The 26,274-nt window shown below is 39.1% G+C and overlaps 2 protein-coding genes across 2 annotated transcripts; both read right to left on the bottom strand.

The window, feature by feature from the left end:
• Positions 1–4,846: 4,846 nt before the first annotated feature.
• On the bottom strand, positions 4,847–9,902 carry LOC124290980 (neuronal acetylcholine receptor subunit alpha-10-like). The gene is made up of 7 exons (XM_046727840.1): positions 9,857–9,902; positions 8,873–9,012; positions 8,434–8,478; positions 7,892–8,001; positions 6,632–7,167; positions 5,933–6,135; positions 4,847–5,218 (listed from the first exon to the last, which is right to left on the bottom strand). Exons 1-7 carry the CDS (start codon positions 9,900–9,902, stop codon positions 4,847–4,849), a joined length of 1,452 nt encoding a protein of 483 aa, XP_046583796.1.
• A 6,608-nt stretch (positions 9,903–16,510) lies between these two features.
• Positions 16,511–24,921, bottom strand: LOC124290979 (neuronal acetylcholine receptor subunit alpha-10-like). Its single transcript, XM_046727838.1, has 8 exons — positions 24,855–24,921; positions 23,938–24,077; positions 23,144–23,188; positions 19,512–19,621; positions 18,508–19,043; positions 17,754–17,947; positions 17,416–17,657; positions 16,511–16,532 (listed from the first exon to the last, which is right to left on the bottom strand). Exons 1-8 carry the CDS (start codon positions 24,919–24,921, stop codon positions 16,511–16,513), a joined length of 1,356 nt encoding a protein of 451 aa, XP_046583794.1.
• Positions 24,922–26,274: the final 1,353 nt, after the last annotated feature.

The following is a 26,274-nucleotide window of genomic DNA, read 5'->3' as shown; positions in this document are numbered from 1 at the left end:
TACTGAGATATGCAGGCATCAATTAAACATGTACTGGAATAGTTTAAAACTATGAGACGGAATGAGTAATGGGTGACATGATCAATCGCCTGATTGGCAAGCGCCCGATATTTCAGTAGAAACAATCTGTGAATCATTCGTAAACGGCATTGGGTTGTCCGGTTGTCATGGTGACATGATTTTATAAAAAAGTATTATTATTTCCCAAGTATATTGTTGACATGTTAATACAATCGTCATACAGTCAGAAGTTAATACATGATACAGTTTTTCCTAATTCACAGGTTGAGTTGTTGTATACGTAGTACACGTGGCATGCAATAATCATCATATATTGGAAGCTGATGTGTGATACAAATGTTCATATGTTATTTCAAAGCTGAGTTGTGGTATACAGAACATAATGGATCAATATCATTAGCAAAGAGTGCATGGAAGGAAAACCACAAGGCATAGAAATGTTCATTGCATTGGAGAATGCTATATATTTTGTCGCTTTATAATAGTTCAGTATTTCTCTTTGGAGAAATTTAGAGTTTGGCTCTATATTTTTAAACTTATTTTATACAGTGTATATTTCACAAGAAAAATTACCACATTAAGTGGGTTATTGTTTTTACCCTTGAAACCAAAGATGATATTTTATATATAAAAGTCAATACTTCCTTCAGACAATACATCAAGCCAATTGGATACTTCCCTCAATACATTCACAGTATAAGTACATTCACAAAGTAAATGTACAATTGTTTCAGGAGTGGATTCACAGACAGGGCACAGGGAGAGTCATTGTATTTCATCAAATATAGCTTATGTTTGGTCATTAATATATTGTGAGTAATCTTGAAGTGAAACCACCTTATCTGTACACTTTCTGTGCATCTATTTGCCATTAAATCAATATTTGACCAATCCTCCTTGTTATATTGTGTATTAAGGATATCCTCCCATTTATTTTGTCCAGTCGGTCTGGATTGACAATGTTATAAAAGTATATTATAAAATGATTTACTCTTTTGATTTTGTCCACAAATACAAGATATTTTGAATGGCAGTGTTGGATATTGAATCTGATAGTGGGCCTTACCCATATCAAGTACATTTTAAACGATATGCTTGAACAGAACCTTTTATGCCTTCAAGGTGGAGATAGTTTATTTTGACAATTCCATATTGTTTTTCAATTTCAACATTTTGTAAGAATTTTCCATTCTGATTTACAATATCACAAACAAAATGTATTCCCTTTTTGCCATATTTCCGTGATAAATGAACTCTCCCGCTATCCTGATGTTATTATTAAACCATAAAGATTGGCAGAAAGTATCTAAAATTTCTTTCACATTTGCATAACACCTCTTTAGGCAGTGACACCAGGCCACTAATACATCTCTCCAGAATTGATTTTAAACATAAGGAATAATATTATTGCATACATATTCTGCATCTGCAAAGCATAATTTATTTGAATCAACTAATCCTTCATTTACGGTAGAGATACATTTTGAATTTCCGATTGTAAACCGCTTGATCCACGTCACTTTTTGGGCATTTATAGTATTTTTATAATAGGTACACTAATACCTCCATCTTTGGCTTTGAGATGCATGATTTACCTTATCTTTCTTTCATTGCCACACAAAACTATTAAATCATTTTTTGAAACTGTGCTTTTAATATCATCAGGTGGGCTAGGGATTGATGGGAATAAGTGATTTAACTTTGGTAGTAGCAAGAATTTTAGGATAACATTTCTACCCATTGGTGTAAAAAATCTCAAAGACCAAATATTCATTTCCTTGTAGATTTTCTCTTATTTATCATTATATAGCTGATGTCTACCATATCATTTAACTCAACATCAAAATCTATTCCCTAGAGTTTGAACTTTTACTGTATCCAGTCCAAATTCCCTTCCTTGCACATCTTATACCTAGATTTCTTTAATCCTTTCCATATTAGCCTGTTTACTCTGGATTAACCTTTAACCCTGAAAATCTGGGAAAAAAGCTAATGTATTTCAAAATGGTGACATGGTTGACCGTGTCGGAAAGCCAATCACTGGTTTGTCTGGTGCAGGCTCCACATTATTTACATAAATACAGGGCGACGTTAATCAAAAGAAAAACACCCCCTCCCACCACACACACAATCCCCCAACAAAACCACACAAAAAAAACAAAAACAAAACGAAACAAAACAAAACTTTTGTATCAAAATCTTGTGTATTCCATGATCTGTCTTCTCATGCTTAACACCAGAATATGACCGACAGACAAGTCATCTAACATGCAAGGCTTTTAAAAATCAACAATCGATGAATGTCGTAAGAAAAGCCTATTGACCGTTACCAAACAACCATTGCCATTGCATGATGCTTGGGTATATTGTTTTCATTGTATTCTCATTCTATTTACACGACCTCCGCTTGTTTGGATTTCATCAGTCAGTATTTAATCAAACTGAACAGCAGCTTACGTTAAACCCAACGGCTGCTTGTCTCTTGGCATATTTAAGTACTTCCAGTAGTCCTCGGGTTTCCCTGCACAATGGCGACGGATTGGTTTTATGGTTATAGAATACTTAAAATCAAACATTTCAACAAAGTGGTTCCGACTCTTGTTGAAACAAGGCACGTGGATTACAAATGATCAAACATTACAACAACGTGAAACCAATGCTTGTTTATTGGCTAAACATTACGCGTTCTATACAAAACAGGCATCCCACGTCCTCATACAGCCATGTCTCGTCAGTCAATATATGTGCCGCTTTGTATTGCTTCCGTGTATGAAAGGTGCCGTGTTATTTGGAATAGTTCAGGGTTTTGGCTCATTTTTTAAATTTTATTTATTTAGTCGCCTGGCCTAGTTTTTTTCTCAGCATCATTTATTAGCAATAAAAGTCCACGATTTTACATTCCCTGTACAGTGTTAGGTGGATGGACATACCAGGGTGTTGGGGTTAAAATGATAGGTCATAATTAATATTACAGTTGTCAGAAGTGTTAAAGACTATGCACATAAATATTTTACTGTTTCACTTACATTTTTTCCATTAAAGCTTAAGATTTCGATTTATGTAATAAAGCACTTATTGGTTCATGTAGATGACATTTCGACACATGATTGATATTTGTGTGTGTCAGTATTTATGACAACCTTTGAAGTTTAAGACAATCAATTTGCCCATTCTACGACGCTTTATACACACACACAGAGCTGAAGGTCGATGGTCGATGGTCGATCTCTGGCCGCGTCATACCAAACGACATTAAGAGATGGTACTTGTGACATGATATTTGTTGTTTCCAGGACTGTCCGGCTCGAGGAGTAGGTATTACCTCCCCCCTGGCATCTCAGTGGACTAGAGCGATAAAACCACCATATCTTTAGATTAACACCAGCAGCTGCATAGTGCTGGCCTAGTTAACGTTAAGTTTCTCAAAATGCTTAATTTTGAACAAAAAGCAAAAGCGGCTTCAATGAATTTGAAAAGAGCCTCACTGAGAAGCTGGGTAAGATGACAATATGGGGAGGATGGAAAGGGGCATATATGGTTCGGGAAGTGTGACAGATAACCGTGCATGCATATTGCACGTGTCATTCGACAGATACCGATTAAAGCCATGTCTGGTAATTTACGATCATGAATTTGTAACTAAAAGTAGAGTATGAATTAACCGGAAGTGTGTCTGTGTCTCCGGTCGCTGGTAACATATGTGTGTGTGTGTGTGTGTGTGTGTGTGTGTGTGTGTGTGTGTGTGTGTGTGTGTGTGTGTGTGTGTGTGTGTGTGTGTTGAGTCTTCCTTTGAATCTTTATTGTAAAATATAATAATCATCATTCGTAATGAAAGACAGATATGTGATCTGAAAGTCGCCATCATGTGAAAATCCAAACATGTCGTTCTGCATGCCCAGTTTGAATGCCGTACTGGTCATGTTCACATTAAGAATTGTACGGCAAATCTGTTATCTTACAACATTTCGCTGAATATAGATATCTGTGATTGTGAAGACGTGAAGAGTCGTCACATGTGTCACAGGTGGAATGTTCTAGATTTTACGAGCTGAATTGGCTTGTACAGAATGAAACCGAAGGTCTAGTGGTGTACACGGTCCGTTCGTAAAATGTGTTCACGATACATGTGCCTCTTGGTGTAAGAGATGCACCTCGGTTTATTATGTTATATTCACATGTACTCATAGTTTTGTGTCTATTACGTTTTGACATTATATATATTATCTCGCTTTATACTTTATTCTATTACTATCAATAATGTCAGCATTCATTTACCACCATGATTGCTATTTATACATTTTATGCTTTTTAGTGTAAAAACGTGAATGTGTGTGTTTGTATGTTTGTGTATGTGTGAGTGCATGCGTGTTTATGTGTCTTTTGAATTTACACTAAAATGCCAGGGTCACGAGTGTTAACGATAGCTAATAATGGAGGTTGGTGTCATGTGTGTGTCTACATGTGTTCATGTCAGTTTGCCAGTTTTATCCCCATGTTTTGCGTGATATACAACCATACTCTACATCATGTATATACAAAACGATTCTTAACACACCTTTCTACACACTTTTCTACACACTCAAGTGAGACCATGTTCCAATTTACTGCTGATTTATCAACAGTGTCGCTGTTCCATACATAGTCCATCAAAACAGGAACTGTATCAATGAGGATAGATGGACGGATATCTCCCACTCACACCTTGATTCAACTCCGGGTTCCACTGGAGCTAATTGGATTCCATAGTTCGCCCCTTCCTTTCCGGTATAATGAATCTGTAGATTAGTACAGGTGATCTCCAACTTGGACACCCTATGAGACAACATCAAGGAATATTACTTCTTGTAATGTCTGTGGAGAAAGAGTCAATCCTTAAAGGGACGGGAAGACCATGGACATGACTCGCTGCTTGTCCGAAACTCAAGCTCTGATGAAGCACTGCATCAACGCCCCCCAAAGTACAAACAACAGACAAAATGAGGAACACTACGAGGAACACTCTGTCCATCACAGTTGCCACTTTCTTCCATTCCTCTTCAATAGATGCATCTTTATCTTTCTGGGCGTACCGACTGTTGATCTCCTTCAGGACCGCCAGTTGCTCTTTCATCACTTTGGTCAAAGCAGACGGTTGCTCTTGACTTTTTGGAGAATCACTTCCATTTGTTCCATTTTGGTTTATCTTTTTCAAAACGCCCTGAAACAATATCAATGATGTAAGATTGATAGGTTGGCCATACAAGTACCTGTCCTCTGGAGGTAAATCTAGATCTTGTTTGTTTTTAGTGAACTTAGCAATATCTCAGCTTTATTTGACGGTAGTATGTAAATGATGGCGTCTTGACTGATAAGAGCAACGTCCCATGCCGTCGGGATACAATGACACCGCGCTTGACCCCCCTCATCCATTTGGACTAGCATTGGTTGGTGGGTAGCAGTTCCAACCCGGAACCTCAGGGGGAAGTACTTCAGTGGCAGGTGACATAGGATGGGTGTTAAACACACGGTGACGTAGGTCGCTGCTCGTTTATTGCTAGTTTAGATCCAGATTATTTAAGTGAACAAAATTGAGTTGCAAGGCCCAGGAACATAGCCACGAAGGTATAGCTCCGAGTAGAATGGACTAAGTAAACATATAATGCTTTTGTTTGTTGTTTAACGCCGCACTCAGCAATATCCCAGCTATATCACGGCGGTCTGTAGATAATCTAGTTTGGACAAGATAATCCAGTGACTGACATCACGAGCATCGATCTTCGCAATTGGGATACAATGACATGCATGAAACAAATCAGCAAGCTTGACCAGCCTCTAACAGAACAATCATAGGTTGCTGAAGATCATTTCTAACCCGGTTCCAAATGGTTATATGCTATAGGAGAAGTTACTTAGACTTGAGACTTTGACTTACGTTTTGATCCTTTTGGTAAAGTTCACCCTTGGGGATTATCTTGATGTGGTGATCTTGCAGTTCACTCTTCGAACACAGGAAGAGTTTTCTCAACCACCGAGGAACACGGACGCCATTCTGACCCTGGTGGTGTACGTTCAGCACGAGCACTGTAAGGACCGTTGAAAATGTCACCAGTGCCATAGACAGGCAGAAGTAGATTCCTGCAGGAGTCAAGGGTATACAGTGGTCAGGTATGTGCAGAAACAGGGTGTAACTAACGTTTCAATGTATTTTGCCTTTTTTCGTGCCTGTTATTTGTACCAACCAATTACCGCATGTATGTTTATGCGCATTATTTCATATGACTAAACGTGTACATGTCTACAATTCCGCGGGCTAACTTATTGATTCACTCATTCACTGGCCATTCTAATCATAAACCAAAATATATCTAGCGCATGTGGGGTCGCCCTTGGCAATTTACTTTGTTCGTAATTCACCAAGCAGTAAATGTGTACCCGTTAAAGGGACTGTTGTAGCGTATTCTAGCTTGGGATGTATACTCCTCAGGAAGCTGAGAATGTAACTCAAGTGCATTCTGATCCACTAACCTGGGTAATAATGTAGAGCTTTGAGCGAACTTTATGGCGTAGATTTGGAACATCATAACCTTGTACATGTTTATATTACCCAGTGGAACTGGTTTAGGGAACATACCTAAATACGGGAAGTTGTCCGACGTTGGTGGCAACGTATCAGACACCACCAGCATGAACACTGACAGCGACAGCAACACGGTGATCTCCAGCGACACCTTCTCGCCGGCGTCTGGAGGCAAGATAAAGCCCAACAGAGCCACAGCAGAGATCAGGATACAGGGAAAGAGCAGATTCACTAAGTAGAAGAACGGCTTGCGGCGTAGATTGACGTAGAACGTTACGTCAGGATAAGGCTCAGGGCAGCAACCGTAGAACAGCTCATGTCGTTCCACTGGAACACTGACCAAGTCCCACTCGGAGTTGACTTTGAAGCTGGACATGTCCCCGGAACTGTCCCTAAGGGTGCTGTTGATCTCCAGACCATGATGGGCCCAGGAACCAAACCGCAGCGCACATGTTTGACTGTCGAAGGGGAAGTAGGTGACGTCGACTTTGCAGAGGCTTTCTATGATGGTGGGGAAGTTGTAGGTCACAGAACCGTCTGAGTAGAAGGTAGGGCGGTAGTCCTTGAGTCCGACAAGTTCTTCTCCGGCACTGGGGATGATGTAGATGAGGCGTTATTAGATCGCTACAGGTGAAACATACCCAGCAAACAAGCAAAGCTTTGGTGATCGGGAATTGGAAGGGGTGGGGATCAGGGGTTTTAACGCCGCACTCAACAATATTGAAGCTATATGACGACCATCTGTAAATAATCGAGTCTGGACTAGCCAATCCAGTGACTGGCATCAACTGATCACGCAGATCGTACCCCATGTAATGCTTTAACTTCGCGATCGTGAGCATCGAACTACGCAATTGGGACACGATAACATGTATTAACCAAGCCTGCGAGCCTGACCACCCGACAAGCATGGGCTGCTAAAGACCAATTCTAAGTCAGATCCCCACAATTCCGTTTGACTCTGAGAGAAGAGGAGTATTTACACGTAATTTGACGACATGAAACAATATACTGATGTTTAAAATCAAGAGAGCATACAGGTATAACACAGTTAACTGCTCTGTTATAAATACGTGTACACATATAGATTTTATCTATGGTGGGCATTGTGTTGTCGGAAGAACATGGACACTTGACGCATTTTATGGATGACAGCTTTTATGCTTATTCCGGTCTCAACAAAAGGGTAAAAGAATATATAACTGTATCTCACTGATTCGCAAATAAAAACATTAATTACTGTGAAACAAATTTTATAAAGGCCAAGGTCTGAATTGCAATGTTAACAAAACGGATGAACTATAACCTACTTACTTGTCATATAGAGCAATATCCGGTGTCCACACTTTAGCAAAGGGGAGGATAAGTTGTGAGATGCCCCCATACTTAGTGGCGTTCCATACCATCTGACAGTCGTACCAGTTCTACAACACAGACATGGAAGAACTATTAACACGGACCAGGTTATTATTGTCATGGATGGCACAGTTTCCCATATGGGAAGTTGAATCATCTGTTCAACAGACAGAATACCTTCTAAATTACTTCAATCTACAAATTGTAAACGTATTAGAATGGTTTCGAAAAGAGTAACAATATCGATCATATCATTTAAAACCCGAACTGTCCCGTAATGAGTAAACATGTCCGCAAAACCTGTTTGTTCCGAGGCGCCGCTCAACTGTATTTTTGTGGCAATGCGACAAAGAAACCATTCAAGTAACCAACACTTCCAGAGTACAAGTACTGATTTCGTTCAAACTAAAACATGACACGATGTATTACGTGTGCAAGTGACGAGTGGATAAATGCATCATATCTACTTCACTGAGAAGATAGACACTGACTGATCTTACCAAACGAATCCAGGCGTTGACTGTCAATATTTGCTTCGGTTCGTCCTGGAAGACAACAGATAAACTCATGAGGTCAACACAATGACAACAGTAAACCAGATAATGTGCAAACATAGAAAATGACCATTGCACTGAAATTCGCACAGCAAAAAATGAAGAAGAAAATTAGTTTATTATTATGGTGTCACACATTGTTGGTACAACCCGATTCGATAAAAGTACGTATGTTTAACAATGTCCGGCGATATGGCCTATGAGACACCAACGATACATTAAAATAAGATACATAACTGTAAAATGTTTGGCATTACAAACATTACACACCCTCAGAGTCAGGCATACTAGAATTTGTTCTTTACTAAGAAAGTGTAATCCCAAATATAACATATATGTTAAATAGTGTCATAGTTTCGGCATGCTTGTGAATTTGGCTACCTACCAGTTCAATGACTTGTCTTACAGCAATGCCAATTTTGAGCTCTATTGGTGCGAGAGTTTCACAGATTGGCCGCACATCTCTAGTATAATTTGAAAACAGCTTGTCCATCAGTGCAGTCTGGTTGCCATCGATACATGTCACTACAAAAAATAGTAAACAGTGTTAAAAACATGCACGTTGAAACTTGATGGAGTGGGGAAGGTGTCAAATATACGCCACAATATTTGATGAAGTGTATGGTCTTTGGGGATTAAATTCTAACAAATTGCCGCATGATCAGACGAAATGCATAAATTATACTTAGAGTCCTTTACACAATGTTGGGACGTTTAGAAAACTGTCATGTGTATGTTTCTAATTGTGTAATTCGTGGTCAGGCCAAATTAGCCACGTGAAACACATTGTTTAAATCATTTTATTTCCCAAAGAAACACGGATTGGAAAAAAAGCAAAATGCTTAGATAAATAAAAATGAACAATAACAAAACTGATCTAAGAAAAGGTCAACAAAAAAGGTCAAGACTTGTGAGTTAGTTGTGCCATCGTGAAAACAGATTTGCAGACTGGAAATCATTGTACGTTCAGGGATACATAATAAATGTATGATCATTGAAATGGCTTGTTATGGTAAATTCGTGTACAGATTTAAGAATGTCCATGTTGGTTGAGTTTCTTACGATTCAGCCAAATTAGCCACGGGAAAAACGTTTGAAACAAAGATGTATATGGAGATACGATATGGACGGATGATGTCAGATACAGGTGTAATTGTAAGCCACGTGTGCTGGTTGTCACATGTGCTGGTTGGAAGACGCGATGGTGGCAATAAAGTATAGAACAAGATAATGGGTAATAAAGCCAAAATTGTTTCTTCTTTTCCCTGTTTTGGCTTTCAGAAGAAAATCGTTGCAAACTTTGGACGTCACAACGTATGCTTATTATACATTCAAAGCTCACCGTTAGACATCCTTAAAAAAAACCTACCTGAAATTCCGAGGAAAACGACAATAAGTATTCCCACGTTAGCCATTTCAGCAAACCTCCAAATGAATCTAACCGAGACTGTCGCTCTGTTACAATATCCAGTGATATGATACAGTAGCCTATTTTTGAAACTGGTTTCACTTTCGTTTGCGATCGAATTAATGAGCCCATCCGGTGAATCCGATTGTATTAAACTAAGAAGTTTGCCCAAGTAGCCAATTGCAGTTGCACGAAAGTTTTGACGTGTCGCCAAGGCATTACGTAATCGTGTACCTTTGTTTTAAATCTTCATCTATTATGTAACCACTTGCATACAATTACGTGTTATTGAACCTGTATTATACAGTTAGGGATATAGATAGCATCCTTGCCGTGGGCTAATACCCAAGCAGTCTTTAAGCTTACTTCTGAGAAGTCTTAACTGGACAATGGTGTTAATTAAACACAACAGGTCCCGTGACAAGGTATCCAGCGCCGTTCGCCTCAGAAGGCCCATGTTCGAAAGTACGCACCAAATTTTGTATGAAGAAAAAATTCCCTGCCTGTAAATAAATGATAGTGATTCCAAATAAATTGACAGTAGTAAACCAGGTGCACTACTATTGACCCATGTTTTAATACATTTGGTTAAAAGGTAATTAACAACAATGAAAGTGTTTGATCGAAAGATGGTTGATTTGATTGAAAGGTATGGCAACCTGAAGGGGTGTTGCATAATAGAGTTACTGTCACTTATATGGCTCTTTGAAGATACACGTGTAATTATTTGGTTATTATAGAGTTACGTTTTTCACGAGCGACAACTTAATCACCTATTTTGTGAGTGTCTTACTGTACTTGTTAGTGTAAGTTACGCACGAACAGATTCTATTAGCCTGACATTTGTTGCGTATAATCCCTATTTTATAAAAGTATCTGTGTATTTTTAATACGACGTAATTGTTTGTTAACATGGTTCTGAGCAATGTTTTTTCAGGATGGGTTTTCTGATCGGTCGATAGATCATCAGTGTTACAACTGAAAGTATTTGTTCATTTTGTCATATAATGGACTAAACTGGATTTGTTTTATTCATAATGTATTTTTTAGGTCTTTGTGATGTGACTGTCCTGGTATATCAGGCATTAACAACAAGTATATGAAGGAGAGAATGTATGGATGTCAGCTGTTTTACTTGAGGAACACGACGTTTTGCATTAACATGATAAAGGAGTAAGAATATACTCAAATTGTTCTTCAAATAAAGAAGTTGACATCCATAAATTCTCGCCTTAACGTGTATCAATTATACATGCCGTTCAAAGACTCTAAACAAGTGTATGTATGAGAACATGTCTTTCACGATGTTGTCTCAGTGTTTCGGTTCACTTGCTCGTGTTTACCCAACAACCTGTTAACACCCGCTGGCTTCTATCTATCATCACATATCCTGTCAGTACAGGCAGGGGCAATCTACAGTGTTCTCCCTGGCACAGGTGTAACGCTAACTGTAATTAAAATATCATGTTATTAATCTGGAATGTATGTAATGGTGTGTTTTATTTGTATTCTCTTATTTTATTGTATTACTGTGATAATTCTTGTGATTTTAGTGTCTCATGGGCCAAATGGCCGGGTGCTTTTTGTGTTTAATGTATGTCTGTAATGTAATGTACTGTATTTTATTGCACGTGACACTTTAATAAACATTTTCTCTCTCTCTCTGTCAATTTACTCATTTGCCTACCGACTTTCTTTACTAAATACCCTGTATAAATAATACTTGGGTATGGTCCACTGTTCAATGTAACAGGCAATTTTGGATAATGTGTTATTTGCATATTATATAAAAAAAACCGCTGAAAGAAACGCGTCCTAATGTGTTCTTTACGTCGCTGAGCAGATAATCCAGCGATTCACGTAACAAGTGTTGATTGGGATAAATATATATGTTTGGGATCAAAGTCATACTATGCAAGTACCGAAATCCTAACCTAATTAACGTCTACTTTATATCTGGTGTCGTACTGGCATAGATAGTCTGTCGTACGGACCCTGAAGTAAATATATCCAAGAAAGCCCACGCAAGTCTAGAAAATGTGGCAAGTCTAGATTTCCTCAGCTTCAGCATTTCTGAAAATGAAGAAAGTCTCAGGGCTCCTTTTCATTATATTTTATATTTTTTTTACGATGAACTTTTTTCAGTAAAATATGTTCATTTCAGAGACTAGTTGTTAGTCTATGGCAAAGACTGATAATTAGGAGGAAAACCGTAGCGGCGTTCCCAGGACCAGTGAGGACTTAGACACGCTTCATTGACGTGGGATGTGGCTCTCCAGGTGGCTGGCAGATAAAGGGGGAAGTATGGGGTACCGTAGTTACTGTATGGAATTGTGCATGTATGTGGTTAAATGTACATATTCATGTCAATGTCCAGTTGAAATAGTTAACAGATTGTCTTTTAGGGCCTGTTCGATTATTGCGAAACTGGTTTTGGTTTCTGATACTGGTTTCTCCTGTCATAAACGAGTGTCTATTTACGGTTACATCGTTTCAAAGTGATACTAAATTCTATTTTTATAAACGAGTGGATGGTTTCACCATCCGGTTTCAAAATGGATACCCCAAAAATGTCCCAGCTACTATATATGTGGAACGAATTGGATTGCAGCATATTTGTTTGTTATTTTATCAGTGAATTAACAAATAATAAAGAGATAAGATGTTTTTAGAGGTAAATATTTGCGTATATGTAATTATACTGTCACAAGTAATTATATGGATACAATTTACATAATCTAGTCATGTTCAGTAGACTGGGGTTTTGAATAATATTTTCCTAGTTCTCAGTTGATTTTTATCATTATTTTGATTACAGAAACTGCTGCTCTATTTTGCCACCAAGATCAGCTGAACTTGGCGCTTGCAAATGCAGCTCAGCGTGGTGGTTTCCGCCATGTTTGTTATGAGAGAACGCGAAACCAAAACTGCGAAACCTGCCTCGGAGATGGTTTCGAAGTTTCAGAACCCAGTTTATGGTTTCGACATAATCGAGTGCATGGTTTTATAGAACCAAAACCGGTTTAACATAATCAAATAGGCCCTTAGTCAAATGTCAAACAGATGGTGGATAACGAAGCTTTTATTTGGCTGTTTATGTGGCTATTTGAGTGTATGTTTGGTGGCGTGTGAGGGTGGCACGCCAATCCCAGGATGGTCTTCAGCAAACCGTTCTTGTAATTGTTATATTACAAGAATGCTCAATTGAATTGCTGACTGCTGTCAGAGGTGGCAACTGCAGATTAATGTCAGTGAAACCAAAATTGTTCATTACCGCCCACCTTCAGTAAATAAAACCGATTTCAGTTTTCAATTTGGTAACGATACTATTGAGGTTAGCTCTGCATACAAGTATCTTGGTCTTTGGTCTTAAATCTTAATTATACAGCTAAGGACTCATTACTAAATCGGCAAGTAGAGTTCTCGGTGTGATAATTAGCAAATTCAAAGTATTCGGAGGAATGTCATATGACGTATATAATACTCTCTATGAGAATCTGGTACAACTGATTCTATCATATGGTTCCTTCATCTTCGAGAATTCAGTTGCATTAACGCTGTTTAAAACAGCGTGTGTCGGTTCTGTCTTGGTGTGTGCAAACAAACTACAAATTTGGCTGTTCGTGGAGAAATGGGGTGGTTATCCCAGCTAACCAAACCAAAAATAGAAATCTTTCGATTTTGGAGAAAATTAACCTTTTTTTCTATTACTAGAATTGTTGCTAAAATCCGAAACTGGTCATTAAATTTTCGGAAATCTTAGGAAAATGTCATTCTTAAATGTTTTACCTCCTTACAACTTCCATCACTAGATTGAGTCAATTATCGAAAGTAAACTGACAACGCTTGACTCAGAAAAATGGTTACGCGGTGTCTGTGACGACACCGGTCACATTAATGGAAATAAGCTCAGAACGTTTAAACTTTTCAAGGCCTCTTTACGTACATCGTTTTATGTTCGCGACGTTTTAGGCGGGCAACACAGAAGCACTTTGGCCAAATTGCATTGCAGTTCTCTCCCTTTGGAGATAGAGGTAGGGAGATATTCACGCCCTAAGACCCCGCTTCATCTGCGTGTAAGTAAACTGTTTCAGAACCATTGCGTGACGAGATACCAAGACGAGATACACTTTGTGACTAAGTGTGTATTTTATTCCGATTTACGCTACGAATTGCTCCAGTTGGGTTCTTCAACTGATTCCAACATCTGTAATGAAATACCTAAAGAACAATTTATAAGTTTAATGCAAAATGATAACCTTTCTAAAACCTTAGCCGCAGTTTTAACTGCTTTCTGATGAAGTTAAACCTGGTTCACATACCAACAGTAATGAACTAGCCCACTATGGTTGAGTGACTACGCTTATTTATATTAAGAGCGTAGTTGAAGAGAGAGAGAGAGAGAGAGAGAGAGAGAGAGAGAGAGAGAGAGAGAGAGAGAGAGAGAGAGAGAGAGAGAGAGAGAGAGAGAGAGAGAGAGAGAGAGAGAGAGAGAGACAGAGAGAGAGCTATTTATGATTTTAACTGCATACATATAAATATTTATGATTTTAGTGTCATACAAATTGTGATCGTATCTCATACACCATATGGCGGGTGATATACTTTTTATGTGACACTTTTTGGATATGCATATCATGTGACACTTAAATAAAATATTATCTTATCTTTTGTTACATATATTTATTACGGGCTTTTTAAAATTTCCCCAAAATACTACTTGTTTGATTTAAATGTTCACATATTTAGAATGGTCTGAGCACAATACAGATGTAGCTTTCATCTAATAATCAAAACTGGCTATTCGCTTTTGTATGTTTTGTGTGCATCATTGACTAACAACTGAACTTGGCAGACACAGACACACAGCTAGAAAATAAATTGAGAATACGTGAGCAGTGTGATATCAGTGTGATATCAGTGTGATTCAAATATGACTAAAGATGTCACAGAGGTAAATTCTGCAGCTAATAGTGGCGATTTCAACAGTATGTTGACAAACACAATGAAAGGGATGTTGGAAATAATTTATTTAACATCTCATTCAAATATCACACTCATGGGCAAAAACTATTTGTTCAGGTAAAAAGTCGATATATGGTAAATTCAAGTTGATAGAAAATGTTCTAAAAGGTTATCATAATGTAAGAATGTCCTCATAAACATTTTTCTTTTGAATTTCGATACACCGGTCCCCGTAGTGGACAACTGACAGGATATACGAACATAGAGAACTATCAGCCGGTCATTTGAAGATTGAATCTAGCGAGGTGATGCATTGTGTGTTATTCTACTCCAGTATATGGTTATATCACTGAGACGCGTGGTCCAGATTCCTCATCTATGCGATATAGCTTAGGTGCTGACTGTGGCCAGTGGAAACTTTGAAAGAGCAGCCAGTGTGTTCCAGCACTATGGCTCAAGGTACCAGGCACTTGGTTGACTAGCTCTCCCAGATTTATAATTGCAATCACGAATAAAAACTCTTTTAAAAAATATAGCTTTTATTGTATAGTCATAGACATTTACAGTGACTGACAATACGCATTCTGGATGCGAAGAGTGAGTAAGAATGTTGTGTTAACGCCCTTTGAACAGTATTCGAGACCCAAGCAGGCAAAGTCAGCTGTATTCCAGCTATAGAACGGCGGGTTATGAATATGCAGTCTGTAATAGACAATCCAGTGATTGACATCATGAGCATCGGTCTACGCAACTTGAATACGACGACATGTTTCAACCAAGTCAGCGACCACCCAACCACCTTAGTTTCATGTCAAGCATGGCTTCCTTGTTAAGCCCCTTTTATAAAGAGTCTTTGTACGGGATTTTCATCAACTACAGATAGTTACACATTTTGTACTTGATTCTTAAGATGATGCTACTGCAGTTTATAGTTGGTACCAGCAACCGTTGTTCACCCATTGTGGTACCGGTCATCGAGACACAAATAATATAATCTTCCTCTGAAAATGCGTACACCTGTTTCCAGTTGTACCCGACGCTATGTCAACGCTGAATGCCACATAACACCATGTTTTCATATATTTATAGTCGACAGAAGATTTTAATCCTACCGATGTCTTTTTTCGTTACGCTTGTGTTCGACAGGCCGTTGTTATTGTCAGTAATACATGTAGGCTCGCTAACTCTGAGCTACCGAATGAGATTTTAGTGTTTTTAAACTCACTAGAATTGTGTATATTAATATGGTAAAACTCTGATTCGGCGTTAAACAACATTCGCTCACTCACAAATCATAATGTTACGATGAGATGATGAATTTAATCTAGAGGCAGCTGTTGGTGTCTATATGATACATCTCATTGTACATACGTTACAGATGGAAGAGATGATGAATTTAATCCAGGGGCGGCTGTTGGTGTCTATATGATACATCTCATTGTACATACGTTACAGATGGAAGAGATGATGAATTTAATCCAGGGGCAACTGTTGGTGTCTATATGATACATCTCATTGTACATACGTTACAGATGGAAGAGATGATGAATGGCGTTACAGATGATGGCAAGATCTGATAGTTACCACACCCAGCCACGTACACTTAGACTTTGGTAGCTGTCAAACATTTTTTAGAACAAAGACATCGACTCACAGCCAAGCCATGGAGCATCTGGGAAAAATACGTGAAATGTGAATATGTGAAATGTCAAGCTGTTTGTAGTGCTGATATGGGCACGGATGGCCAAGCTGTCTACGGAAACTACAATTCACTGAGCAGAGTTACTTTCCTTTGGCATGGCAGGAACCTATGATCCAAGGGTCTCACGGATCATATTTCTCGGTTGATCAGACCAATGCCTGTGCTCGTAGGTTTCATTTAGGAGATAAACATCATGTGTTGGCCAATTTCCGGGTGTTATTGAGTATTTGAAGGACGGGAATTCATTTGGAACCGTGCTTCAAATACTCAATAACACCCGGAAATTGGCCAACACATGATGTTTATCGACACTGTAAACACAAAAGTAAACCAAAAGGTCCACACACGTTTTTGTGTCTGCACTCATTGACATCGAGTACGGGTACAGCAGTGAAATATCATCAGCCGGCCGTTTCGGCTGTTTTCCATGGTAGCATCTGGAACTGCTCATTTGTGACGTCATTCGGACTTTACGTCACAATATGATTTTCCTGACGACGTAACAATACAATGGTGTGAGCGATGTTTGCTTGTATTAATACGCAGCGAATTTCCGGGAATCGAATACCATTTGATCACGTTTTTCAACCAATCAGATTAAAGAACACAGTGACTTTTGGTTTACAATTAAGTGTCAAACGTCTGAGACCTGCACCATGTCGGAATGGCTTTCCTCACACAGCTGACTGACTCGGAATGGCTTTCCTCACACAGCTGACTGACGCGATATAACCGGGATGCTGGTAAAAGCGGCGTTAAACAGATCTCACTCATTGATGATGACAATTGTGCTTAATGCATCCACTTTTACAACATATACTGTAACAAGACCCCCAAAGTACAACCCACTGACAAAAGGAAGAACAACACGAGGAACAATCTGTCCATCACAATTGCCACTTTCTTCCATTCCTCCTCAGTAGATGCTACTTCATCCTTCTGGGCGTACCGACTGTTGATCTCCTTCAGGACCACCAGTTGCTCCTCCATCACTTTGCTCAAGGCACATGGCTGCTGCTGCTGCTGGTTGTGGTCTAAACTGACTTGAGAGTTGTTGTGCTTTAAGTTGTTTTGGCTTATCGTTTTAAAAAGTTTCTGAAACAATGAAGAATGCATAAGCTTTTTTTAAATCTGAACATATACACACCCTCCTTAAATATACACCATGAAGCGAATTGGAAACATCCTTACCGTAATCTCCTTGTCGGGGTGGCCTGGCATTTCTGTCCTCACGCAGAGAAGGCGTGCGAACGTCCCGAGAAACAGACTCCTCACCCATCGAGGCACGCCGATACCATGTTGACCTTTGAAGTGAACGTTTAGCACGATCACCGTGAGGACCGTGGAGAAGGTGACCAACATCATAGCCAGACAGAAGTAGATTCCTGTGGAGGGAAAGGATGTTTAGTGGTCTTGCAATAGGTATATTGTGTGAATATCACTTAAAGGTCGGGGCGGTGGAGTAGTCTAGTGGTTAAAGCGTTGGCTCGTCACGCCGGGTTCGAATCCCCACATGGGTACAATGAGTGAAGCCCATTTCTGGTGTCCCCCGCCGTGATATTGCTGGAATATTGCTAAAAGCAGCGAAAAACCAAACTCAGTCAGTCACTTAAAGGTCACCTGGTATGATTTGTCAAGTAGGTCTCCGTGGATGTCAAGGGCATACAGTGGTCTCATAGTGTAGTCTTCATATATAATTTATGTGGTCAAATGATTGACTGGGTGTTGAAATATTGTACATAGCGAAAATTTCACATTTAAATTTTGCCATCATCATTTGCTTACTGTCATACCTTAATTAAGTAATTAATTAAATAATGGTTAATTACTTTTTGCTGCTGTTATTGTCACCTGTTTGGAAAATATGTTATCAGTTCGTTCTTATTTGCCTCTGTTGTACACGCTAACTGACGCACTGCGTATAGCAGAGGTTTTGATTTAATACCTAGATAAGGGAATGTTTCCGACGTTGGCGGTAATGTGTCAGACACGACCACCATGAACACCGCCAGCGACAGCAACACGGTGATCTCCAGTGCCACCTTCTCCCCAGCGTCTGGAGGCAACAGGAAGCCAAGTAGGCCCACAGCTGTGATCAGTATGCAAGGGAACAGTAGGTTGACTACGTAGAAGAACGGCTTGCGGCGTAGGTTGACGTAGAACGTCACGTCAGGGTAAGGCTCTGGACAGCAACCGTAGTACAGTACATGTCGTTCCATTGGAACACTGACCAGGTCCCACTCGGTGTTGACTTTGAAGCTGGACATGTCCCCTGAGCTGCTCCTAGCGGTGGAGTTGATCTGGAGTCCGTGGTAGGCCCAGGAACCAAACTTGAGCTCACATGTTTGAGTGTCGAAGGGGAAGTGAGTGACGTCGACTTTGCAGAGGCTTGTAATAATTGTTGGGAAGTTGTAGGAGGCAGAACCGTCTGAGTTGATGACAGGGCGGTAGTCCTTGAGTCCGACAAGTTCTTCCCCGGCACTGGTGATAATGAGAGTGATTGTGAGTATGTTCAAGCATGATGATATGATAGTATCATGATATTACTGCCCACTTAAACGATTAATAACTGCTACGTAAAATATGATTACTAATTTTATTGTATTGAAACTTTACAGTTAACTATATTCCAGACATTGACATGGTCAGACAAAACAGTGGTTGATATACAGAACACATATTTCCATTTAATTGCCTGTTATGAGAATAGGTGAGGCTTTATCTTAACCCAGAACGTATAATTAGTCAGTAGGCTACTTTTGCAATATTCCAGAACTATCATGGCGTGGGACGCCAGAAAGGTGCCTCAAACGGAGGAAGTCAACTGGTCATACTTACCTCAACACTAGAACAAATCACATCCCTTTTCTAAGGATATTCACAGGGAAAAGAATATAAAGAATAAAATGTATAACAAGAATGCCATTCAAAAATGAAAAGCTTACTCACTTGTCATATAGCGTTATATCCGGTGTCCAAACTTTTTCAAAGGGGAGGATAAGTTGTGAGATGCCCCCATGCTCAGTGGCGTTCCATGTCATTTGACAGTCGTACCAGTTCTATAAGACACAAAAACGGCCTTAACCCGATGTACAAATCTACAATATTACAGTATACATGAATCTCACTGCAATATGGATGTGGGATTTGCGAGCAGCAGAAGCAGCTGGTCATTTCACACGAACTACTGACTGTCGATTTCACTGTATTGACACAATATCATATCTTCGAGATACCTGAAGTTTATTGGCTAATCATCATCAAACTCCTTTGTTTTGATTTGGCCAATTTGAACAGAAAGTCAAGCAAGGAAGAGAGCACAGTTGGAGCCGTTGGAGTTGACTACGTCTTGCCCAAATGTACTACAACCACAGTTTTACAAGATATATCGATATATATCCAAAGCTACGATCGCCGGTACGGTTGAGAGGGCGTTGAGGTAAGAGAAGGTAATGTCAACATTACAAAGTAATATGTTATATGTTAGCCATCGTTACACGTAACATTCCAAGGGGGCGACTACATCACGTTCGATCAACCGCTTGTAGTACTGAACTCCCTTTAATGCGCTTGGTAAATTGACCGTCCTCATTATATGAGTGAGTGAGTTTAGTTTTACGCCGCACCCAGCTATCTTGCATTATATGAATTTTAGGCCTGACGCCACCCTAAATATGTTTCAGGCAGCAGATGTTATGTTGATATTATCACAATAAGCCAAATGTCTTATAATTCCACATGCGTTAAAAATTACCATCTAAGCGTTTTAGTGTTTATTTTTTATTTTTCTTATTTTTGCCGTATCGAACAAAGCACAGCTGCAAACATATACGAAGTCTGAATACATAAAATATGCACTGTAATGTTGGAAATTGTTGAAATCTACAAATTGTCCAATCATTCCATAAGTGTGTTGTTGAAACTGGTACATTTAGTTTAAATGTTTGAATACTTGACTGACATTGATGAGTGAAAGAAGTGAGACTTCCGAGATATAATGTGTTCATGCCAATGAAAGGTCTAAGTGTTGATATGAGACATATATCTGGTTCTAGTAACTTCTACATACCAAAACCAACATGACATCAATCATAATTCTGGTTTGCTTGCCGACCCAGTTTATTAATTTAATGTGGGAAACATATATGTTTGTAACATAGTTGCTATTGGCGGATTCCTACTTTTTATATATTTTTATAGACGTAAAACATTCTCGTTCTTGGTTAATATTTTGGGCACAGATACATGAAATAATATAGTTGCAAACAGCGGTCAAGGGGCCATGGTCATTATGTCAATAGTCTTTTTGGACCATGATACCCTTTGAGAACTTCCTTGGAGGATCTTAAAGTCAATATTAGATGCAACAGTAAGCCAGTTTAGGGATTTATAAATAGGCGTTATGTGATTCAATTTAAGTCAAATCTGATATTCATGGATCTAAGATCATTTGGTGCTACGGGAAAAAATCGTTTATAGGACAAGAACCTGTTGGTCAGACCCTCAGGAACACATACACTTTGGTGGCCTTAGCTAAACATTGAAATACTAATCAAGTTGACTTAAAACAGCAAAGGCCTTTGTGCCAAAATAACTTGTAGCTCGTATTCTCTGGGTACGCCTTAGGTAGGATATATATAATTTTACAAGATTTAATCCTTCCGACACCTTAGCATAAAGTATATTAAAGTATTTCATAGCTTGGCAAATCTTTCACTTCATAGCGACAATATTGTACATTTCAGCATTGATAAAATGAGTTTTAATATTTCTGCACATTATTGTATTTGATATTATACCACAGAGATTTCGACAGGTTGTTATCAAAACCATAAATATGGTGTATTCTTGATTTAAACATATTTTTGTAAAATAAATGAATGGGGATTGGTGAACAAGCTGTTACAATTTGTTAAAACCGCTCGCGTACAACACAGTGTATGATACAAGCGCTAAGATCAATACATAATATACAGTATTAAACTTTGTAATACCTGCATGTTAAACGGAAACACACAAGTGTGATGACAACCAGCAAGTGTGATGTGCATTAGTATTTGAATCCAAATCTATCAAAAGAACACTTATAAAAGTAATTGGTCAGCTTCAGTTTGGTGTGTCTCAAATGTTAATGGAATTGAGGGCGATGTGAAGATTGTTGATATGTTTCTTATAGAAATGCAAATTAATTTGTTATTCAAAGGTTTGAATGGTTGTGATTTGATTGCAAAATTTTCATACTCGAATAAAGAAAGAGGGAAAGCGTTAACGATGTCATACCCGCAAGAACACACCGGCCGTTCCTATACGGGTCTGTTATACATGCAAGCGTAATGGTCACTATATAACCGAGCCTGAGGCGGCAGTGAACGATCTGACACATACGTGATAGGTCAAAATGTATGTTATTGTTAGATCTTGTTTTCAGCTTCTGTTTACATTCAGAGAGTGTACAGGGCTGTTATACAGGACATTCCATAAGTTACATGTCAGGTTGGAAGAATCTGGAATAATAGGGCCTGTAAGTCTCGCGAGGCGCTATTTCCGGCTCCCTTTGCGCGCGCCAACGTGGGATGTGCGAGACGGGGCCCTGCTAGCTTCCGGTAACAGATTTCCGGTGACAAGCGTATATTCAAGGACCCGGTCTGGTTCCAAATCGCGACCGCCAAATATGACTTTACTAAACCGGACCAAGTGAACGCTGGTTGTCCCCGGGAGTACTAAGGTCTCGCGAAGAATTCGAGCCGTTAAGAGTTTGCTTAAATTTGTCATTCAAGCTGGTGTTTAGGCTAGTTTGTTTAGGTTATGCAATGTATTATTACTCTTGTCCCTTTTGTTTGTTTGTTTGTTAACCGAGATGTTTCGCATCCTTGCATTATTAAGTGCAGTAGCGTTCTTGAATACATGATTCCTGCATTCGACCAACAGTGAGTGAGTGAGTATGGTTTTATGCCGATTTTAGCAATACTCCAGCAATATCACGGCGAGGGACACCAGAAACGGGCTTCACACATTGTACCCATGTGGGGAATCGAACCCTTGACTTCAGCAAAAGATATGTAAAAATATTCGTTTTCCTAACCTGCTTAAAGGTACATTACTAATTGTTATTTGAAAATAACATTTCTTTATTGTTCGGTTATTCAATTTCTTCATGTGTACCTCTGCGCAAGTAACTAAAAGTTTGTGCTTGTTTTCAAATGTACAGTTTTACTTTAAGCAAATACAGTGGGTCCGGTTACGTATCAATAGATTAACATCTTGTATAGGTACCGCAGCTTCCTTCCTTGTTTTCACTACCTCATGGAAAATTGGACAATATAATGATTAATATGAGATCACACAAGCACATTGCATATTCAACGTACATGGGCAACGTACATACACTCATGTATGCTAGAAGACGTGTTAAAGTGCATATTTGTCACATATTTCATTTTATAACATCAAGCAGTTATTCAGTAACTTGAATACACGTTGATCAGCTTACAATGCAATCATTGTGATATTTATCTGGTTTCGGACACGCCCCTAGTACTCATATTACTAGAGTGATTATGCACAAAACGGGAGGTACCTACCAGTCGAATCCAGGCGTTGATAGTCAGTATTTGGTTGGGTTCATCCTAGAATGGAAGAGACATAGAGGCACCACAAGAGTAATACAATGACGTCATGGCATTCAAGACAATCGCAGAGTGTACAACGACCGTGGAATGGTGACCAGACTTGGACCCTGCATTGTGGTCTGCTGGTTCCCTTTGACTGGTACAATCCATGAATGCATGACACGTTTTAATGGATAACAACCTTGTTTATTCTTTATACGACGTTTCCGAGCTAATTCCTGGTGAATGCTGACTCACAGAGTGACAGATGTATATCTATACATATAAAACATGTTCACACAAAAGCAAGGTCGTAGAATGTAAATTCGCCTGATGAATTGGCAAGAATTAGCTCTGAAACGTCGTATAAAGAATAAAAAGAAGTTGTCATCCATAAAAAACGTGTCATGTATACATGTTCGTACAACTTCTAAATGCCTTTCAAGAACTTGGTACATTCCAGATGACTGATACTCGTGTTTATGTTTGGGGACATCGCATGTAAAGTATTGGCTTGATACGAGTTCATTATTACATCAGTCAATGTTAATAGTACCTCATCAACATGTGCCCATTGAACTTGTCACAGATGAATAAAATGTGTTGAGGGCCCGGAAGAACAGTAATTTGAACAAGAGGAAATATCTCTTTTTTCGTTTGAAAACAACAACAATATAGTCATGTATTTGTAACCACGGAAATCAATTGTAATTTGTACGAAATAATGAATCCTTACTCTGCACGATATAATCTAGTGATGTACTAACCAGTTCAATGACCTGTCTGATAGCGATTCCAATTTTAACTTCAACAGGGACATCAGGGCCACATATTGGCCGTACGCTGCTGTCGTAATGGTTGAACACTTTGTCAATAAGTGCTTTCTGGTTAATACAGGAACCTGTTACTGCAAGCAAAAATATATATTGACGTATATTGAGCATACATGTTGCTGTGGAAAGGTCATTTCATGCTCTGTGCACATTATCGGGGGCATGCAATCAGTCAGGTAGCCCTGGTTCGTTCGTTTGTCAGAAATCTGCAAGGTTCGTTCGTTTGTCCGAAGTCAGTAAAGTAGTCCTGGTTCGTTTGTTTGTCCGAAGTCAGTAAAGTAGTCCTGGTTCGTTTGTTTGTCCGAAATCAGTAAAGTAGTCCTGGTTCGTTTGTTTGTCCGAAGTCAGTAAAGTAGTCCTGGTTCGTTTGTTTGTCCGAAGTCAGTAAAGTAGTCCTGGTTCGTTCGTTTGTCCGAAATCAGTAAAGTAGTCCTGGTTCGTTTGTTTGTCCGGAATCAGTAAACTAGCCTTGGTTCGCTCGGTTGTCCCAAATCAGTAAGATACCCATGCAGAAGAACAATCCCTTTATATATCCGAAAATAGCCTATACTCTGATTGACAAGCTGCCCAGTGATTGACATCATGAGCAGTGCAATGTCAGCGAGCCTGACCACACATTCCAGTTACAGGCCTCTTACTTGTGTAGTATCTGAACACTCACGATTGTGCAGCCCCTCCCCTCCAACCCAGATTCCATTTAGTGAAAAGGTAAAATTCCAAGCATATGCTTCGTTTCCGTTTCTTCATAGAAATGGAATCCAATGATTCTGAAAACCAGTTTTTATGGCTGTGAACTATTGTTTGACATTAAAGGGCAGCAACTTTGTTTGCGAGAAAACACACAGCGGTACTTTGCCCGCACTGTCCAGGCACTAGATAAGAGATCTCCACTATTGCAAACTTAGGATTGTGGACCATGATTGGCTACATTGCTAAAAGTTAACTCCAGTTCTTTGGCTCTTTATGCAACACTAGTTTCTCATAAAACACATATTCTGAGCTTCCATGGCTAATACGCCCCGAAAATCATCTATTTGTGGAGATCTTCAGTCTGTTTTGTGCAAATACAACCTTAGAAACTACTTATATACAGTGGTTCATATCCCCCCAAACACCAGTGGAGACGAATTATAAACAGACACGTACAAGAATATGACGAACACATGTGGCGTAACAAAGTATCACTTAATGCAGGACTGTATCGTTACATGCGAGCTCACACATCACTGACATATCACATACTTTTGAACTTAGCATTTTTATACCCTGAACACAGAGCAGCCTTGCAATTATGTTTGAAAATTTCATCACAAAATAAAATCTCAACAGAATGTTTGATTTGTAGCAAGCACGCTTATGATTATGACAACCATGTGATACTACACTGTGAAAAAGTATTACCTCTCCGAAATAACTTTTTCTCATCTCTGATTGATCTACTTGATGTTGAAACCTATGTAAATTTTGAAATGTTGGAAGACGACAAAATGCTGTCACCTCTCCAAGGTGCAGATACACAGTTCACACGATCCCTAGTGCGGGACACATATCATGTTGTCATTATAAACTTTGTAAAATATGTCTATCATTTGTAACCATATCTTGAGTTTGTATTGAGTATGCCTTTGTGAATGTTTGATTATATTTCTGTACATATCAATTGTCAACTATGAATGGATGAAAACTAAAGAATTCATGTATCAATAATCTTCGGACTGATTTCTCTCTCTCTCTCTCTCTCTCTCTCTCCCTCTCTCTCTCTCTCTCTCTCTCTCTCTCTCTCTCTCTCTCTCTCTCTCTCTCTCCCCACCCCCACCCCCTCTCTCTCTATTGATAATATTTTCAATATTTCCTGAGGACATGTCCTCAACTTCATGGTCAAGATTAACAATTTGTGCCTACACGTTAATGCACGGGCACCATCTCGATGTTTGCGGATGTATTGGGAGCATGATCCTCAAACACTAAGCGTCTGAATATAACCGGACCTAATATATACTTAGCTGTCAGGTGTTCATTAAAGCACTAATGTTTAATCGTAGCAGCAAGTCATACCACGGTATTTAAGACATTGTCCTGACCTTTGTCTCCTGTTTCATGACTGACGGTTACGAAATACCACTGACTATTGAAAACAATATATCTATCCATCTATGCAGATCTGCTGCTTACCCCATCTTCATCCCGACCTCATTACTTACTGTGCGATGTTAGCAACACATGCTTACAGAAACAAACCGAACAGAGATCACACTCACAAGTGATAAACAT

This window comes from Haliotis rubra, unplaced genomic scaffold (assembly GCF_003918875.1).
Source record: "Haliotis rubra isolate DU_JTF1 unplaced genomic scaffold, ASM391887v1 Scf48, whole genome shotgun sequence".
Taxonomy (NCBI): domain Eukaryota; kingdom Metazoa; phylum Mollusca; class Gastropoda; order Lepetellida; family Haliotidae; genus Haliotis; species Haliotis rubra.
The sequence above is the reverse complement of the archived record's forward strand: the minus strand, read 5'-3'. Positions and strand labels throughout refer to the sequence as shown.

Excerpts from the sequence above, each read along its gene's own strand:
- LOC124290980 (XM_046727840.1), bottom strand. The coding sequence starts at position 9,902 with ATGGCTAACGTGGGAATACTTATTGTCGTTTTCCTCGGAATTTCAG. Across the intron at positions 8,479-8,872 it reads TAAGACAAGTCATTGAACTG|GACGAACCGAAGCAAATATT; the intron begins GTAGGTAGCCAA and ends GTTGTCTTCCAG. Across the intron at positions 6,136-6,631 it reads GGACAACTTCCCGTATTTAG|GAATCTACTTCTGCCTGTCT; the intron begins GTATGTTCCCTA and ends TGACTCCTGCAG.
- LOC124290979 (XM_046727838.1), bottom strand. The coding sequence starts at position 24,921 with ATGGTCCACAATCCTAAGTTTGCAATAGTGGAGATCTCTTATCTAGTG. Across the intron at positions 17,948-18,507 it reads GGAAACATTCCCTTATCTAG|GAATCTACTTCTGTCTGGCT; the intron begins GTATTAAATCAA and ends TTCCCTCCACAG. Across the intron at positions 16,533-17,415 it reads CTCGTGTTGTTCTTCCTTTT|ATGCTCCATGGCTTGGCTGT; the intron begins GTCAGTGGGTTG and ends TATTTTTCCCAG.